Genomic DNA, 20034 nt, shown 5'->3' on the forward strand with positions numbered 1-20034 from the left:
CCTGGCCTGAAGAGCACATTCGGGCCCTCTCTTTTCTTTTCTTCCTTCTTCTCTTTTCTTCCTCGTGTGTGTGTCTGTCTAGAATTGGACCTAAAAGCCAGAACGTGGGTGTCTGTGGCCCGCTGACTTTCAGGTTCAGTATTACAATACCATCCCCAGCTTCGCGGGCGAACTCAGAACGAGACGCTGACCTTGGACTCTAAGGCAAATAGAAAAGTCTGGGTAAAAAGTTGGGAGGGTTCGCTGCTGTTCCTGCCAGCCGAGAGTTAAAAACGAAAACCCAAGCATCCGAAACCAAACCCAGGAGCTCCATGCTTTTCTGTCGCCCGCGGTCCCGCCATCCGCTCGGGTGGCGTCTCGGGAACTGCAGACACAGCGCGGGCGGGCGCCCGAAGGACAGGGAGCGCCCGGGTGCGGCCCGGTCCCGGCGCCTGGCGCGGAGGCGCGCACACCCCTTTTCTGCAGACTCACAGGTTTGCAGGCCCCGCCTCCTCCGGGCCCAGCTCCGCTCCGCCGCCCTGCGGGCCCGGACCCGGGAGCCCAGAGCCCCGCGCCCTCCGCCGCGGGGGGCCCCCAGCTCCCTGCCCCGTGCCCCCATGAGCGCGGCGCGCCAGTGGTGCGCGGGGGGCGGCGGCGGCTACGGCGGCGGCTCCCGGCCGGGCCGCGCAGCCTGTGGGTCCTGGGGGTGCAGGGCAGGGAGGCGGGGCGCTCGGCCGGGGGCGGAGCTGCGGCCGCGAGCCCGCCCCCCGCTCGCCCTCCGCCGGCCGGCTGGCGCGGCCATGGAGGTCTACATCCCGTCCTTTCGCTACGAGGAGAGCGACCTGGAGCGGGGATACACGGTAGGCGCGGGCCGCGGCCGGACAGGGCCCCCGAGCGGGGCCCGCGGCTGCTGAGCGCGGTGGTGCCCCCGGCCGCCGCCCGCCCTGCGCGGGGGGTCCCCGGGCTGCCCTCCCTTCCCTCGGGCCTGAGGCTGGGCTGCGCCTCGGCGCGGTTGTCAGGGCGACGGGGCCCCCTCCGCGGCGCGACGGCCCCGATTCGCTCCCTTCCCCCTCCCGGCCCCGCTCCGGGCCTCGGGGCAGGAGCGCGGGGAGTCCAGCCCTCGTGCGCCGCGCTCGCCATTCTCCCCGCCGCTCGCCCTCTGCAGCCCGGGGTGGGCTGCGTTCGTGTCTGGCACGGCTGCCCCCTCTCCGCCCAGACAGGAGTGGCTTCGCGGCGGGTTGATGTCCGTTTCCAAGTTCCGTGGGTCCATTCAGATGGAGAACATGCTAATTAAAAAAAAATCATTTGTAGAGATTTATTAAAGCCCGAGTGAGCACGTGTGTTGCTTTTAGATGGCCTCCAAAGTTTTTGTTTTTTTTTTCCCCCCTCTCCTCGTTCTGCAGTGCCTTGAGATGGCATCATCAGGTACTTTCTGAGCACCTGTTCCGTACCTGAGACTGATCCCTGAGAACTGAGAAACAGGCCCCCTCATCTCAGGCGTGGAAGAGTGTGTCGGGAGGGTGAGGGAGGGCCTGGGACCTTTGGGCAACGAGTTCAGTAAGTAAACTGTGGGTGGTTGATTTCCCAGTGAACGTAGGCACCTTTATCTAGACCATCATTGCTAAAGGGAGAAATTCCTCATGCTGGTTGGACCTTGAAAAGAATTTTATTTCCAGTTGTTAAAGAGCAGGTAGGCAGAGAAGATTGCTGAGGGCAGCCTGAAAGGAGTGATCACATTATTCAGCTCTAACTCACTCACTTGCTAAACACCAGTGACTTTCATTCGGCAGGCAAGGGTTTGAACCTTTCTCTCCTCTAAACATTCCTGGGTTTTGGTGACAGCCTATTTGGAACCTTGTGTGTTTTCATAGGGAGGATTAAATCTACCTCTCAAGGGAATTTTGAGAATTAAGAGCAGTGATTAAAAAAAAAAAGCAGGGAGTATGTGGGCTTTTAGGATTAAGTAGACCTCTGAGTTCAGGTGTCCCAAAAGAAGTATTCAGAGTGCCTTCTTTTGGGGAGGAAACTACAACTGGGGAGGGTGGGGGAGGGCAGAGCTGAGATCTGTTTGGCCATTATTTATATAAATAAGTCTTTACAATGAATTGACATTTGGTTAAATATTGTCTATTTTACTTAAAAAGGGCGGGGGTGGGTGGGAGATTGAATTTAAGCTTGAACGTATGCAAACCCTTTTCCTTAAAGCCTTGAAACCTGGGTTGTCTTTAATTCTTCCAGATAGGTCACTTCCCCCGCCAGCATCAACAGTCATGGAGGGCTTACCATCTTGGGGACATTCTTTAGGATCTGAAGATCATAGCCTGGTTGTTTGGTCATTTTTAGATGAAGGCGGTCTCAGTAATCCAAACTAAAGTTAGTTACTTCCCCAAAGAAGCACTTTCAAATCAACATTAAGGCTTTTTGGCCATTAGCGATTCTTTTCTCTTACTGCATCTGTGTTTTCCCACACTGTTTTCAAATACCTTTTCCTGACTTGTATTACTACCAGGCATGTGCCAGGTTGTGAATTAAATCGATTTGGAAGGAGCCCGTTTCTTGGTCAACTTGGCAGTGTGAAGGTTGCCTATGTGATGACAGTTGGCGTGCTTTTTAAAAGTTAACTTTTTACAAAAATCCCATCTCATTTAGACTGGTAACCATATTGTTAAGATACCACTGCAAGTGATTTTTTTTTCTCCCTCTATGAGTCTAGGAAGCAGCTATTGGATACTTTGTTCCCTCTGAGCAGCTATTTTGTAACTGCTCAGCAGTTACTCATTTAGCAAATATTAACTGAATGCCTGCTCCCTGTCTGTATTCTAGGTCCTGGGAATTTAGCAGCGGATAATATTTCGCCTTTAACAAACCCTCAGAATTTAAAAATACGATCGCAGGTTGCTCAACAAGAAACTTGTGAAATAATGGATACTTCGGAGTAAAGCACATCTTTTTACTCTAGTGATTATGTCTGTTTTAAATTTAAGAAATAGTGTGCTCAAACAAATTCAGTGATACGAGGTTCATTGTAGCAAAGTGTGGTTCTATCTCCTTGCTTCTAATCCCTTGCCCTAAAGACATAAAACGTGGGGGTGTTGTCTTAGAGACTTTTCTGTTTGCCCTGAAAACATGATGCATTTTCCCCCTTAGAATAAGTTGTAAGATTCATCCTACAACATGGATATCTTTCTGTGCCGATATGGATAGGTCTGTCTCCTCGTAGCTACTAGCAAAGGATCTTCCTCTTAAGGAATACTCCATCATTTGTTTACCCAGATCTCTTGTTCATGGCGACTGGCATTTGCTTCTAATTATTAAAACATTTTTTAAAATGTTTATTTTGAGAGAGAGAGAGAGACAGAGAGAGACAGAGAGAGAATCCCAAGCAGGCTTCACACTGTCAGCATGGAGCCTGATGCCATACAGGGGCTCGAACTCATGAACCATGAGGTCATGACCTGAGCTGATAACAAGAGTGGGACACTTAACCACCTGAGCCACCCAGGTGCTTGGACATTTGCTTCTAATTTTTAGCACCTGTGTCAAATGTTGGCCTGAGAAATTCCCATACATGCTTTTTTTTTATGCCTACTACTAGAATCTACCTAGAACCTTAACTAGAAGTGGTACTTCTGGGCTGTTTAAAGTTTTTATAGATATTTCTCCATTGTTATTTAAAAAAAAAAAAGTAGGGGCGCCTGGGTGGCTCAGTTGGTTAAGCGACCGACTTCGGCTCAGGTCACGATCTCGCGGTCCGTGAGTTCGAGCCCCGCGTCAGGCTCTGGGTCAGGCTCTGGGCTGATGGCTCAGAGCCTGGAGCCTGCTTCCAATTCTGTGTCTCCCTCTCTCTCTGCCCCTCCCCCATTCATGCTCTGTCTCTCTCTGTCCCAAAAATAAAAAATAAAATAAAATAAAACGTTAAAAAAAAAAGTATACAAACTTATGCTCCATGTACAAGGTAATTTACCTTTAAAGAGTGAAATTTTGCCCTTTGAGCACTTAAACATTTACTGTGGGCTTGCATGATGTCGAGAGGGGAATTGAAAGGTGCAGGGGTGTTGTTCCTTAGGGACTCTCAGCCGGGAGGGACAAGGTAGGAAAGGGCTAGGGTACCCTGGTGTTCGTGGGGCAGAGGGACAGGGCACTTGTGCTCTGTCTTAGGGTGGTGTGCGGGGATGGGGCCAGCGGGGGGGGGGGGAGTGTTGCTGCTTAGGAACGCTGACTTTAGAAATCAGGTGAGGTTTTTGCTGACATTGTGAAGTCTAGAAGGAGGAATTGCAGGGCAAAAATCTCATCTTAAGGGCAAGGCATTTTAAGCTCCCCGATTTAAACAAACAAGCTGGGAGGAGGGGCGCTTGTAAATCATTTAAGTTTATAAAGAAGCCCGAGAGGATATTCTAACAAAATTCACATGCACTCAAGTAGTACTTCATCATAGCTTATTTGTTGGCTGGCTGTTCCCCTGCAAGTCTCTACACTTTTTAAGACTCAGTGTCCGTCTCCACAGCTGTATTCCAGTACAGGGCCTATCACATAGTCAGAATTCAGTACATGTGCGCTGAGTAAATAACGAGTGATTGAGTCTTCTAATAGGAGAGGAACACCAGAAGAACAGTGATTATGAGGCATGAAGCAGCTCACTGGGTGGGTGGGGGTCTGGGTGCAGACTGGAGTTTCTAGGAGCAGCAGGGATTCTGCAGGGTGACTCCTGACCCTCGAGAGAGGTGGGGAAAGACCAGCTCGGTAGCCTTGAGAGCTGTAAAGAACTGTGGACTTCAGCTCCGGACTTTGGGAAGTCGTTGGAGGATTTTTAGGAAGGAAGTAAATACAGGATGATGAGCTTTGCATTTAGAAAGAGCACCCTGGAGCATTAATCATTTAAGGAATGCTAGCAGAAGGACCAGAAAGGAGAGAGGGTGAGAGCCTGAACTGAAGGCATCTGGGAAGGGAAAGGGGAAAACGCCAATCTCCAGGGCCTGGCGACTGGACGTGAGGCAACAGTGGTGACTCCCGTGGATGCCGTTGCTGTTGACCAAATCAGAGCAGAAGCAAGGAGGAAATTTCATTTGGGGCCGGACGTATTGAGGTTTTTGTGATTGATGAGGCTGCTTAGTTTTGGAGCTCAGGATAGAGGTCTGGGCTAGAAATACCGCTCTAGGTGGTCGTTCAGCCCAAAAGATTAAAAAGTATCAAAGTTGATGCTCTTCCCAGGAAGAGCATGTGGAGGGAAGAAAGATGGTGGACTGAAAGTAAACTCCTAGAGTCTGCCCGAGCAAAGACGTCTCAGCACTGCATCCTGAGGGAGGAGGGGGAAGGAAGCAAAGGGGTGGGAAGAGAGAGAACGGTAGGTGCTTTACCGCAAGGAGGGTGCTGGCGGTGGCTGAGTGGTCTTGTAAGGATGGAGGACAGTTCGTTGGTTGTGGTGGTAAGCAGGTCCCCGGGGGCGGGGTGGGGGACCGTGTAGGCTACTGTTTTCAGGTTTCAGATATGTTGTCGGTAAAAGTAGCAACACCAGAATTGCTACCTAGGTAGCAACACAAAAGTTGAATGTATTAGATTTCATTGTTTATAGCTGTGAAAAAAGGCATTGAATTAGATGGTTTTTCGAGTTTGCTTTAACTATATGTGACTGTGTTATGTGTGTCTGTGTTGTGGTTATACAAATCTTTTTCTTGGATTCTGGACTCTCACTGATGTACCTGATGTATCATGTTTTTTTTTTTGTTTTGTTTTTTGTTTTTTTTTTGTTTTTGTTTTTTTTTTACTACATAGGGCAGCTTCATACATACATGATCATAATGTTGAGATATGTGTACGGAACATTATTGTTTTAATACTTTATGGAATAGGGGCATCCGGGTACTCAGTTAAGCGTTCGACTTCAGCTCAGCTCATGATCTCGCGGTTTGTAGGTTCAAGCCCCACATCAGGCTCTGTGCTGACAGCTCAGAGCCTGGAGCCTGCTTCAGATTCTATGTCTCCCTCCCTCTCTGCTCCTCTGTCACTTGTGCTATCTCTCTCTCTCTCTCAAATTCATCTCAAAGATGAATAAACATTAAAAAATTGTTAGATGGACGCCTGGGTGGCTCAGTCGGTTAAATGCCCAACTTCGGCTCAGGTCACGATCTCACGGCTTGTGAGTTCAAGCCCCATGTAGGGCTCTGGGCTGACAGCTAGGATCCTGGAGCCTGCTTCTGTTTCTGGTTCTCCCTCTCTCTGCCCCTCCCCCACTTGCGCATGCACACTCTCTCAAAAATAAACGTTAAAAAATTTTAGAATACTTTATGGATTAAAATACAAAAAATAGAACAACATGAGGAATCATTTACTCATTACTCACTTTCAATATTTTAAATTATTACTTCATTTGTCGCCCCTTATTTTTCATTTTTTTAAAATTCTGGAATATTTTAAAACAAATCTAAGCTATAATTTCACCTGTAACCATTTCACTTAGGATATCCAACAAGTAAAGACTTAAAAAAAAAACAACAAAAAACCTATAACCAAAATGTCAGTATTGTCACACAATTATCGACACCTTAATATCATTCCAGTTCTCAATTCTTTTTGTTGTTTTTTAGCGTAACCCCAAAGCAGGTATTGCCTTGGAATTAACAGTGATCTGCAGGAAATTTTTTTTTTTTTTTAATTTTTTTTCCCAACGTTTTTTATTTTATTTTTGGGACAGAGAGAGACAGAGCATGAACGGGGGAGGGGCAGAGAGAGAGGGAGACACAGAATCGGAAACAGGCTTCAGGCTCCGAGCCATCATCCCAGAGCCTGACGCGGGTCTCGAACTCACGGACCGCGAGATCGTGACCTGGCTGAAGTCGGACGCTTAACCGACTGCGCCACCCAGGCGCCCCCTGCAGGAAATATTTTTATTGCCATTTTGTGTTTGTGAAAATGAGAAGAAGTTGAATGAGGGCATCTGGCTATTCAGGAGTGGCCCTCCTCTCTGCTTTCACCTGGTGACGGAAAGGAACAAGTTGCAGATTAAAAAAAAAAAAAAAAAAAAATTGTATGTGCTTGAATTCCAGAGGAAGCCAGGGCGTTCCTTCAGGATATGGGCACTTTCCTCCCAGAATCTCGGAACAAATACCTCTCCTTTCATATCCTATTAGTCCCAGTTGGTTTTCAACCAATCCTGTTGTCGGGGGAGCTCTGTGAGCTGATTGGCTGAGACCACAGCCACCTGGACCAATCACCGTGGCAAGGCTACATTAAGTAGATGGATTTAAAATAATAGGCCTTTCTGGAGCTGGGAATGAGGTCAGTCCCCTTCCTGCCACCTAACCCAGTAGGCACGGCAGTGGGAGAAGGTCAGAAGGACAGTGAGACCACGACGTCCACCACAGTATCTCAAAGTCACTCATTATAAGCATCTATGATGAAGGAGGCTTCTGTGTAACAAGGACATAGCCGCCACAGTGCCTCATGCCCATAAATTCACAGCATCAGCAAACATTAAATATGTGCTGCATAATTAAACCAGGCACGGGTAGGGTATGTTCCTTACCCTTAAAGACAGGATATACAATTGTGAAAATATTCTTGAACGTTAGCCAACACAACACTACCTTAAGAATCAAAATAGGGCACAAGAGGATTGAATTCTGCAAGTATGGTGCTTAGAAATTTGGGGACAGAAGTTTATTTTCCTTGGGCTAGAAATACATTTTAATCTTTTTTTTTTTTAATAGTTTTCATTTTGTAATTTATATATTTTTAAATTTTATTTTAGTATACTAATATTTTAGAGAGTGTGCAAGCAGAGAGAGAGAACCTCAAATGGGCTCCATGCTTTGCCCAACTCGGGGCTCGATCCCACCACCCTGAAATCATGACCTGAGCGAAATCAAGAGTCTGTCAACTGACTGAGCTACCTAGGTGCCCCGTAATTTATATTTTTTTTTTATTAAAATAAAAAAGCACATTTATTTATTTTTGAGATGGGGGGAGGGGCAGAGAGAGAGGGAGACACAGAATCTGAAGCAGGCTCCAGGCTCTGAGCTGTCAGCACAGAGCCAGACGCGAGGCTTGAACCCACAAGCTGTGAGATAGATCATGACCTGAGCTGAAGTCGGACGCTCATCCGACTGAGTCATCCAGGCGCTCCATATGTGTTTTTTAAAATAAACTTTTAATTGTAAAATAATTTTAGACTTACAGCAAAGTTGCAAAGTTAGAAAATGCAAGTACCTGTATACTCCTCACCCAGTTTCCCTCGTTAGCATCCTGTATCACCATGGTAATGTCAAAACAAGGAAACTAGCATTGGTATATTACTATTAACTAAGCTCCAGACTTTATTTGCATTTCACCAGTTTTTCCACTAATGTCCAATCCAGGATATCATGTTGCATTTAGTTTTGTCTGATGTGATGTGAAAGTAAGTTAGTAGTCCACATTACAGCACACTGTCTCAAAAATGAGGCGTGTGTGTCATTAGAAACGAACCTGTATGGATCAAATCAAATTTTAGCTATTTTAGTTGCTTTATGTGTAATTTTTACCATTTGTCAAAAAGCTTACTTGTTCTTTTCCACCAGTTTGTGACAGAGGCTGACACAGCCTAACGGTGAAAGGCTCAGGCTAGAGACTCATGCTGTCTGCATTCAAATTTTGCCTCTAACATTTAGTTTGAAGTCTGACATTGGACAAGTCACTTCATCCCCTGTGCTTTATTTTCCTCATCTGTAAAAGAGAATACTACTACCTACCTTGTAGAGTGGTTTGAGGTTCAAATGACATAATTCTTGCAAAGTGCAAGGAATAACGTATCAAGCTATGTTTATAATTTATTCTTAATAGTAGGGACTGCCTTGAAGTTAACTTTTTTTTTTTTTAAGCTCTTTAATGTCAATGAATAATGTAAACAAAAGTCCAGGAGAAATAGTCATCTGCTATATAAAATAAAATCTTTGCAAATACTCTGAAGTACTTCAGAAGTAACACCATGGATTCATTTCATATTCTTAGTACAACTTTCAAACTGTGTGATCAATTCAGGTTTTGTTTTCTAGCCTTATTTACTGCCTATGTTTTTTTTTTTTCCCCAAGATGCTACATAAGTGATTAGGATATATTTTAGAGGGCCTAGAGATACATGCTTCTCACCTCCTCTTTTCTACCCCAGTCCCAGCACCCGTGCAAAACACTGGGGCCATCAGGCTCACACCTTGCATTCTTATGCTGGTTTTCCAGGTTCTTATTCAGATTTTCAATGCAATTTTCTGTTATTTTGCTTTGAATGTGCCTTTTCTGTTTTAATTTCCTGTTGTCTTGCCCCCCTCCCTTTTTTGTTATGAAAAATTCCAACATATAGAGCAGTGAAGAAAATGATGCCTTTACTAAGCTTTTAAAATAATGAGCTTACAGCCAGCTTCGTTTCCCCTCACATTCTCCCCTCTTTCATTGTGAATCAAATCTCAGACCTGTCTCTGAGTATTTCCAGCATGTATGTCTAAAAAACGAAGATTCCCCTTTAAAAATATAATCCTAATATAATTATCAGACACTTTAGAAATGAACAGTAAGAAAAAAAGCAGCAATTCTTCTATTATTATAAGTATCAATTCATTTTTACATCTTCTTAATTTTCCCAAGCATGTTCTTTTTTTTAATGTAGTTTGTTTGAATTTGATTGAAACTAGGTCCATATCATGTGATTGCTTAGTATGTGTCCTTGATCTTTTTTAATCTGTAGGCTCTTTTAAACAGTTCTGGGTTTGTTTTTTTTTAATTTGTTTGTTTTGAGGGGTACCCAGAGCAAGTTGGGGAGGGGCAGAGAAAGAGAATCCCAAGCAGTCTCCTTACTGTCAGTACGGAGGCCCCAACCAGGGCTTGAACCCCACGAAGCCTTAAGACCATGACCTGAGCAGAAACCAAGAGTCGGAAACTCAACTGACTGAGCCCCTCAGGTGCCCCTTAATCTCTAAGTTCTTTTACCATCTTGTTCTCTTTCTCTTTTTTCTTTTACAATTATTTTGTTGTATAAACTGTGACATTTGTCCCATAGAGTTTTCCCCACTGAATTTTGCTGATTACATCCCTATGATACCTTTTTCATTTGCTTACGTCATGAAAAGGCAGAGGCTGGGTCATTTTCAGCTTTGATTTGTGATGCTAGCAGCCCTTGAAGAGCATTGCCTAGATCTCTTAATTCCTTAGTGGTTGCTAAGTATTGATAGTTTAATTTTATCGTTCTTCCTTCATTTATTGACTTGAATACATGTGTACAAAGAAACTTTGCCTCGTAACTTGGTTACCCTGAGGTGTAGTTTTTCCAGGAAAAGCAGGATAAATGCCTGCTTCTTTCTTTTATTATTTATTTTTCAAAACCATAAGTTGGCTGCCTCAAAGATCACAAATTAAAGGTTTTCAGAGAGGCTGTCTTTAAAAAATTAGTATTGTTATGAATTTGTGGATATTAGCATATTCGATACAATGTAGTCCCTTGCATTTATGATTCTGATATACTTTTTGCCCCTCTTTGGCCATCTTTCAAGTTTGGTTTCTTTGTAACATTTTATTTATTTGAGAGAGAGAGAGAGAGAGAGCACGAGCTGGAGAGGGGGTGGAACAGGGAGCGCAGGCCAGAAAATCTAAAGCAGGCTTTGTGCTGACAGAAGCAAGCCCCACGCAGGGCTCAAACCCACGAACTGCGAGATCATGACCCGAGTGAGCCACGGTCAGATGCTTAACCGACTAAGCCACCCTCAAGTTTGGCATTTTCAAATTGGGTGCTGTGTCACTGACACAATCTTAGTGGTCTTTGATCACTTCCTTGCTTCCTAACAAGGTATTCAAGGTACATCTTTTACCTTTCCTGGTCCAGTTCTGGAATTAGGGTTTTCCCTAAAGACCTCTGGTTGCTTGTATTGAGAAATGCTATTTAGAGACCATGAGCTGGGCACAGGGTATTTGTGAAGGTTTCGAGATCTCTTCGGTGGTCACAGCAGAGGAATTTTTTTAAGTTGAGGCCAACAGGAATTTTTATCTTGATCTTTTATCTTCAGTGGTGTCTTTTGTCTCACATCGAAAATCTCAGTACTTTAAATGCTGAACTTGATGGAATTGGAATATCATGATTAGCAGTTTAGTTTGTCTCACATTATACACATCAGCACAGAGCCGGATGCTGGGCTCAGACACATACATTGTGAGATCAAGAGTCGGGTGCTGAACAGACTGTGTCACCCAGCCTCCACCTTAGGGCTTTTTTTTTTAGAAACTGATTTTGTTTTATACTTGTGTAAAGTATGTACTGCCTTAGGTTTATCTGCTGAAACTGGCTTCTTTTTATGTTCCCTTCATTCTGCTCTCTTCCTCTCCCTTTGATGACCATTAAAAAAAAAAAAGTTGTTTATCTTTCCATTAAAAAAATATAAACAAATACAGGTACATTTTGTACCCTTAGATGAAACTGTGGTCTAAAATTAAACAGTAGTGTATTAAAACATTTTTTTCCACCTGCTTTTTTTTTTTTTTCTTTTAACCTAACAATATACCTGTAGTTCACCCCCCCACGGGCATATTTAAAGATGCCACCTCCTTTTCAATAGCTGTTGTTTTCCATTTTTGGCCGCAGTCATTAGCCTTGTGCATATGAGTTTTTGTATTTTTGTCAGGGCATCTTTAGGATAGATTCCTAGCAGTGGGTTACTGGATCAAAAGGTACATGCCTATTTAATTTTGCTAGACATTGTCAAATCCCCTTCCTTAAGGATTGTGTTATTTTGCATTCCTATAGCAGTTTATGAAATTATGTGTTTCCTCACAAGCTTGCCAGCTGAATGTGTTGTCAGGCCCTTGGGTGTTTGCCAATCTGATAGGTAAGCAGTGGTATTTCAGTATACACTCTTTGTAATTTGCTGGCTCAATGGCTGATGACTAGTTTGGGCATGTTTGAAACATGCTAGTGTTCCTTGTGGTTGCTTTTCTCTTTCTTTCTTTCTTTCTTTCTTTCTTTCTTTCTTTCTTTCTTTCTTTCTTTCTTTTTGAAGTAGGTATTGGGTGGGTGGGTATTTGAAATAAACTATTGTCCCCTTGTTGATTTTTATTAAAAAGGCAAATGACTTAGGTTTTCACCCTATAATTCTCACTCGAGGGAAGAATCAGTGTGTAAGTTGAGTCCTACCAGCCTCCTTTCCTTAGTTCTTTGCATTTAGGCATTTAGAAGTTGTTTGAGAAACTAGAAGCTTCTCTCTCCTCTTCACCCTCACCCTTCTGTCTACCTTGCTAGTGGATGGATATTGTTCTTACTGTCAGGATTACACAAGGCAGGTAGAGAAAACACTCATTCACGTGATTATGTATTATGTGCTTAGGTCTCCCAGGCATTGTACTAGTGTTGTGGGCTCAGGGGTAACTGACCTGAATGCTTGCTCAGGAAGGATGAGTGGAAGTTTGCCAGTTTGGGCAAGGGAAGATCATTTCCGGTTCTGGTTCCAGGCAGGACGTGGTGAAGGGTAGGAAGTACTGGGAGTCAGTAAGGAGGGGTAGGTAGTGGGGGTAGAACACGAGTTTGGAGTTTGGGTTGAGTGGTTACTGGGACTGTGGATACTTAGAATTTTATCCTGGAAGCAGCTGTAAATAATGAACATGTTGGTTGGTTGCTTGGTTGGTTTGTAAGAGAATAAAGACATCAGAGGTACAAAATGACCGAAACATATGCAAAGATAGTCACTCTCACCAGTAATTAAAGAAAAGCAAAGTAAAACAGACTTTTAAAAAGTGAATAGGCAAGGGACTCCTGGCTGGCTCAGTGGATAGAGCATGTGACTCTTGATCTCAGGGTTGTGAGTTCAGGTCCCATGTTGGGCATAGAGCATACTGAAAAAAAAAAAAAAATGAATAGGTAAAATGAAAATGATAAAAACCAGTACTGATGGGAATGGGGCTGAGGGGGGACAGGTTCTCTAACACCCTGTTGGTGAGACTGTAACTGGGAAGATGTATTTTGGAAGCCAATTTGGCAATATTTATTAAATTTTTTTTTTTAACGTTTATTTTATTTTTGAGACAGGGAGAGACAGAGCATGAACGGGGGAGGGTCAGAGAGAGGGAGATACAGAACCTGAAACAGGCTCCGGGCTCTGAGCTGTCAGCACAGAGCCCGACGTGGGCTCGAACTCACGGACCACGAGATCATGACCTGAGCTGAAGTCGGCTGCTTAACCGACTGAGCCACCCAGGCGCCCCTTGGCAATATTTATTAAAGAAAATGTATACTCTTAGTCTTAACCTTTCCCATTCTTTGGTCTCTACCCACAAATGCACAAAGGTAGACACATGAAGCTATTCCTTGTAACATTGTTTATAATGTCAAGAAAATATGGCAACTAATCGTTTGTTTAACAAATGTTTATTGACAGCCAGCCGTGTGGCTTGATTGGCCACTAATTGATTAGGCCACTAATCTGCCTGTTGGAGATAGAGCAGTGAACAGAGCAGTGAAGTGTCCCCTCAAGGAGCTTACATTCTAGTTGGATGGGTGGAGAGGGTCAGACATAGACCTGACAAGTACATTATACATAATATCTCAGATAGTGATAAGTGCCACTGATCCAAATATACATGGGAAGGGGAGTAAAGAGTACTGAGAAGCCCTCCCTGGGAGAGTAACAGTAGAACTGAGCCCGGAGGTTGATGAGGGGTGAGTCATGAGGTAATCTAGGGGAAGAGTGTTTCAGGCAGAGGGAACAGCACGTGCACCAAGGGCATGAGCTAGGAATGTGCCCCTGTGTTTTAGGAATAGAAATGAGTCCAGGGCAGTTGGACTGAATCAGAGAATAGAGGGTGGTCCGAGATGAGGCCACAGGTAATATGGTAGAGGGACAATGTGAGGTAGACCGGCGGGTGGCGAGGACTGAGCTGGTAGGCCCGGTAGGCACTGATAAGACTTCTACTTTAAGAGATGGGAAACAGGAGTAATGAGGTTTAGTAAGTATTGGCCACCAGCCATGTGCCGGGCCCTCTTTGAGATGCTGAGGACACGATGAAGAAAACACATGGAAATCCCTGTCCTTATGTGGTGGTGACAGGAGTTGTTTTAAAAGGATCAGTATTGTGGCACCTAGGTGGCTTAGTCAGTTGAGCGTCTGACTTGGCTCAGGTCATGATCTCACGGTTTGTGAGTTTGAGCTCTGCCTCAGGATTTATGCTGACAGCTCAGAGCCTGGAGCTTTGGATTCTGTGTTTCCCTCCCACCTACCCCGCCCCCGCTCTCTGCCCCTCCCCTCCTCAAGCTCTGTCTCTCTGTCAAAAATAAATAAACATTAAAAAAAAAAAAGATCATTCTCATTTTGGTGAGTACAGACTCTAGGAGTATTGGGTGTAGCCACAAAGCTCAATTAAGAAGCTATTGTACTTTCCTGGGTAAAAGATGATGATGGCTGAGAACAGTTCTATAAGTAGACATAGTGGAAGAAGGTTGCATTGTGGGTAGATTTCTGCTCATGGAGCCGGTGGGATTCACTGATGGATTGGATTTGGAGTGTGAGAAAAAAAGACCCAATAGGAGGACTACTGAAATGAAGAATTTGGGTTGAGCAGATTTTGGAGGAAAGATCAGAAATCCTATTTTGGACGTGCTCAGTTTGAAATGTGTGACCAAATATCTGGGTGCCCTGTGCCCCAGTCAGCTTGACACATAACAGTAACCATCACAAACCTACCCTTTGTCACGTGGACACGCCTGCACATCTCCTCACACCATACCTAGGCTACAAATAAAAACACTGACAAGGTCGTAGTTCTGCCCAGCAAGATACAACTCTCTAGTGTGCAACTGAAAACACGTGAACCCCTTACCCCGAAGAGGTGATGAATCCTGAATCATGTGTACTCTTCTCCTTGATATCCCCTAAGTTAAATACTGTGATGTTAAGTTAGCACTCCTTAAATTCTGCAATCTGAAGTCATTACCTCTTATGTTCCATGATAAAGTGATGAGAGGGAAGAAAAAGATATCTGCTTTACATATGTTAATAGGTGAGCACATAAACGTACTGAAGACAAAATAAGGAGGGACTATTTTGACAATTCCAGTCCTCATTTCTGTGACCTATCACATGGTCATGGCTGGTATTTATAACTACTTTCTTTGGCTGCTCACTCTGTATTCCCTTTGTCTTCAGTGAACACCTCAGCTGGTTGTGGTTCTTTACCATGTAGGGTGACTCAGATCTTTATTCCTGAGGGGTCTGACCATTAGTAGTCCTTTTTGAATTGAGTCATTGTAGCTTTCCATGGACTTTAATCACAGGGCATCTTACTACTAAGAGACACCATTAAGGATCTCCTCCTATCCTACATTTGATCTTCCTTGTCTCCACTGTGGTCCCCTTTCCCCTTGCTAGTCAGGATCAGTCACCCCAGCCAGCACGGTCATCCCCTCCCTTGCTTGTTGATTCGGAGACACAAGGAGCTCAAAGTGGCCATGTGGCAGTCTTAGCTTCCAGTTCAGTAGAATTGCTGTGTCTCCTTGTGGAAGCATTCATCCTTGTGGAACTAAGACCTCCAGGCCAACAAAGCATAAAGTCACAGAGACTGGAAGCAATAATTTTGGGCACCTAGGGGTAATAATGAGTGATGTCACTCCCATTTCTATGCCTTGATTCCTAGAACTGCGAACTGTGGTTATGGGGACACAGCATCAGGTACTGGACACCGATTCAGGCCATATACGGCCACTTAGAGAACTTTGTCCCAACCCTGCAAGGTGTTGCCGCCCAGCTGGCACTGTAACTGAGTGTGTAAAAGGCCATGCCACCATTCTTTCCAGCCACCTGCTTGAAGACAGTGGGGAACATGATCATACCAGTGAATTCCATGTTTATGGACCCACTGCCTCATTTTGTTTACTGTGAAATGAGCCACTTGATCAGAGCAGTGCTGTGGAATACCACGGTCATGGATAAGGAATTCCGTAAGTCCAAGAATGGTAGTTGTAGCAAAAGCATTGCACACAGGGAAGGCAAATCCTTATCCAGAATAAATGTCTATTTCAGCGAGAACCAGACACTGTCCCTTCTACAATGGAAGTGTAACCAATGTAATCAGCCTCCTCCTGTGGTGCCAGATTGGAGGTGCAGAACTGGCCTCTACTGTTGGCAGATTGGGCACTCAGTGGTGGTCATACCCAGACTGGACTCACAAAGTGGAAGTCCATGTTGCTGAACCCGTGCATAACCTACATTCCTGTCCCCATGGCCATTTTATGAGCCCATTGGGCAATGACAGAAGTGACTGGGGAGAGAGCCTGACTGGCATCTGCAGAACAAGTGATCCTATCTACTTGATTGCTAAAATCCTCCTTTGCTGCAGTCACGAGTGATGAGCGTTCACATGAGACACAAAAAAGTTTCACATGTTCCTCCTCCCCCTCCCTTCCCCTTCCCCTTCCCCTTCCCTTTCTCTTCCTCCCCCTCCTCCTCCTACTCCTTTGTTGCCTCCTCCTTCTTCTTCTTCTGCCTATTCAGAGAGGTCTGTCAAGGTAACCTCATCTTCCCCTTTCCTCAGAGCCAGTTTTCTAGTCATGTTCTTTGCACTTCCCTGACCATCCAGCCAAACTATTGACCGTAGCCCATGCATCAGTATCTAATCGCACATCTGACCGCTTCTCCTTTTCAGCCAAGTGAACTGCTAGGTGCATTGCTTGAAATCTGCCCCCAGGGAGGGTTTCCCTTGACTCTTGTCCTTCCTAGCTGTCCCAGAGAGGGACTAGATGGCCCAGGTGTACATTCACAGGAGGTGCTTGCATATGGTACAGACTCCTCCATCGACCAGGTCCTTCCTCTGTCAACTAATTCTGGGAACTCCTCATGAGGCCACAGGTGCAGGCTGGAGAGGGAAGCTAGTGCGGCAGGAGTGGGGACCAGGGGCACTTCTTCACATAACTTGTGCCTTCAGGACCGGCTTGGGCTCGATCATGCATATGCCATTTTAATTTGGTAACCGAGTGTTGCTGTGCCCAGCTTTATAGCTTGGTGGGTCAGATAACACCCACTTCGTGAAGGGCGGCTCAGATCGCCTGGTAACTTGGTAGTCTCATGTCAAGCCTCCAGTCCCTCCTAAGGTGCAATAGCAAGCCAAGAACTCTGTCTCAAAAGGAAAGTAGCTATTCATGGAGGATGGCCGGGGTTTTGCTCTAACTTCCTAAGGACCTGTGCTGTCGTTCACTTGTGGAGGCCTGCCAGAGGCTCAAAACAACATCCCTATCGGCTTCTGCCACTTCATGCACTGTGGGATCTGGTGGATCATATTGACCCATGTGGCAAAGCACTTTGCACAGCACTGTGGACCTCTTGCAGATCCTTCTCTTGTTCTGGACCCTAGTCGAAAGCATTAGCTCTTCGGGTCATTTGGTAAAGGGGTTGGAATAACACACTCAGAGTAAGTTGCCTCCAGAATCAAAGGAGGCCCACCACATTATAATTTTTTTAAATGTTTATTTATTTTTGAGAGAGAGAGAGAGAGAGAGAGATTGAGAATCCAAATTGGGCTTCAGGCTCTGAGCTGTCAGCACAGAGCCCAACGTGGGGCTCGAATTCAGACTGTGAGATCCTGATGTGAGCCGAAGTTGGACGCTTAACCGACTGAGCCATCCAGGCACTCCTAGGCCAACCATCATAGGGGTCAATCTGCTTTGCTCAGTCTGTAGGTTGAAATATTAATCTCACCCAAAACCACTTCACAGAAACACAGACAACAATGTTTGACCAAATATCTGGGCACCCCACGGTAGGATTCACCATCACACTTCCTTCTAAAATTGAAAGACGCACTTCATCAATAAACATGGTAGTGTTTTTCTTTCTTTTGTTTTAGTTCAGATGTGTGTGACACGAGAAAACACACTTTAATATTTTAGGATCTGATATTTACGGTAAACTATGTTTAGTGCTTTCTTGCTCTTGGAAGGTTCTTTCCTTCAGATGCATACCCGTGGAAGGTTTGCACCTCCATTTCCCAAACGTGATCGTAGTGCAGGGAATAAAAGTTTGTAGAAAAGGCCTGCTTTCCTTGTTTATTATTAGTGGACAATTAGATCTCATTGTCAGTAAAAATTGATGGCGGCAGCTTCCAAATTATCGAGCCTGTGCTAATAAATGCAACAGTTGTTCATAATTTGGTGGCAAATGACCTTTAAATGTAGATGTTTACGCAGGCTGTCCTTGGGGAACAATTTAACTTCCAAATGACACCCATGAGTACTAGTTATCATTTAAATATGCTTCCTTTTGTCAATAACAGAATAACAAATACTGGTTAGATTTCTAATGTTGATTCAGATACTAGGGAACCTGCTGAATAAATTAGTGTACATTTGATTTATATTGACCAAAATTTTTTACACTGCTGTGTTACAGGTCAAGGTGGCATGCATTTAAATGCATTGTAGAGCAGAGGTCATGCTTGACTGACACGAATGCTTACACTGTTTTTAATTAACTTTTAAATATTATCCTAAAATTCCTTCTCAAATACCAATTATTAGGAACAGGAGTGAAATTAACTTAGTCAAGAGAAACCTTATTTTAAAAGTCAATAACCCTGATCTTTCCCATAAAAATTACTGGAGTAAATTATTGCTACATTTTTGCCTTATAATTTGTAAAGAAATCAGATGCGCTTTTTTTTTGCATCGCAGACTCTGAATTCATGGTGGGTTTTACACGGGTAATTTTGCAGAAATAACCTGAAATAGTGTTGAAAATAAATTTTGCAAAGGAATGAACAGTCTTACATAGTGCAGGAAGTACATTACCAGGCAAAAGCGTGTTCTTAGTGCTCTGAACTTTTTCGTTGGATGTTGTCATTTGTATGTGGAAGGAGGATGGTTTGCAGGGTGCAGATGTGAGTGGATTTTGTCCGCCAGCCATTAGTAGTCCAAAGTAGTGTACGTTCTAGGGAAGCTTTAATCAACAGCTCATTTGCCCTTTGAGACGCTGTCCTCACAATGAATGCTGCTGCTTTTGCATAGAAATATTGTTGGATAAAAAGCATTTTGCTATCAGTGTAGAATTTATTTCATTTATGACCCATGCCAGAAGGTTCACATACTTCGGAAGTTTAGAACTGAAATGCACAAAGGTCGTTTTGTTTTGTTTTAAACCATGAAGATCTTTGTAGGCAATCAAGAGTGTGCTTTGGGAATTCAGGAGAACCTTCTGAGCTTTGCTTCTCCAGAAGCTGCGTGGCATATCCAGAAGCTGCAGGACAAACCTCCTCTACATGAAAACATTGCATCCACAGGAACTTTTCCACTCCCCTCCAAAGCCAAAAAGGACGTCTGCTCAGCCTGCCTGCAGTGAATGGCATTGGTGCTGGGATAACAGTTCAATTTCAGCCACAGTGCGGGTCCTTAGCTAGTAGCTTTGTAACTAGGCTTCAGTGTACCCAGAGCAGCATTAACCCAGATTGCCCAGAAGGGCAAAAGAAGGGACAGTATTGAAAATAGTAGTAAGAGAGAAAAGGAAGTGGGGATACTAAAATTGAAAGTGGCAAGAGAATGACAAATGTTGCATGTGCCCAGGAGATGAATCATTCAGTAGTGGGAAGGCTTCTGAAGGACAGAGAGACAGTCATGTAGCATTTCTCTTAAGTGGGCCTGCCCGTAAGAAGTGATTGATGAATGGAAAGACTTCTGGGTGGCAGCCGATGCTAAGGGAGGAGGCAGGGAGGAGGAGAAAATAGGCTCATAGTCGATGTGATGGTGCCGCTGGTAGGTAGCACTTTGGATCTCTGTCCAAATCGGGGCTTGGATTCTGGTGCAAATAATGAGCTGCTAAGGCCGTGGCCCCCAGCCCACGCTGCACCCTGCGATCACCTGGAGACCTTTACCAACTGCCAGTGCCTGGGTCCCACCCTCAGGGAGTCTGGTGCTTCTGGAATATGGGTTGAGCATGAGAGTTTTTATAAAGCTCCCTGGGTGATTCTAATGAGCAGTAGAAATAGAGCACTGCCATAGAAATGTCCCCAAGATTCTTGTGGAGATCATTAAGGCAGGTTACTTGTCCCCATACATCTTAATAGGGTAAGTCTATG

General features: G+C 44.6%; 1 protein-coding gene across 2 annotated transcripts in view; it reads left to right on the forward strand.

Annotated features, from left to right (window-relative positions):
* The first annotated feature begins 763 nt into the window (after positions 1-763).
* SNX24 (sorting nexin 24) overlaps positions 764-20034 on the forward strand; it is a 156802-nt gene continuing 137531 nt past the window's right edge. For both annotated transcript variants that reach the window (XR_006216439.1, XM_042982760.1), the window contains exon 1: positions 764-839. Coding sequence is in view for 1 of the 2 variants with exons in the window: in XM_042982760.1 (XP_042838694.1) it covers positions 780-839 (60 nt within the window). In the remaining variant the exon portion in view is untranslated. The remainder of the gene's footprint in view (positions 840-20034) is intronic.

Source organism: Panthera tigris, chromosome A1 (genome assembly GCF_018350195.1).
Source record: "Panthera tigris isolate Pti1 chromosome A1, P.tigris_Pti1_mat1.1, whole genome shotgun sequence".
Classification (NCBI taxonomy): domain Eukaryota; kingdom Metazoa; phylum Chordata; class Mammalia; order Carnivora; family Felidae; genus Panthera; species Panthera tigris.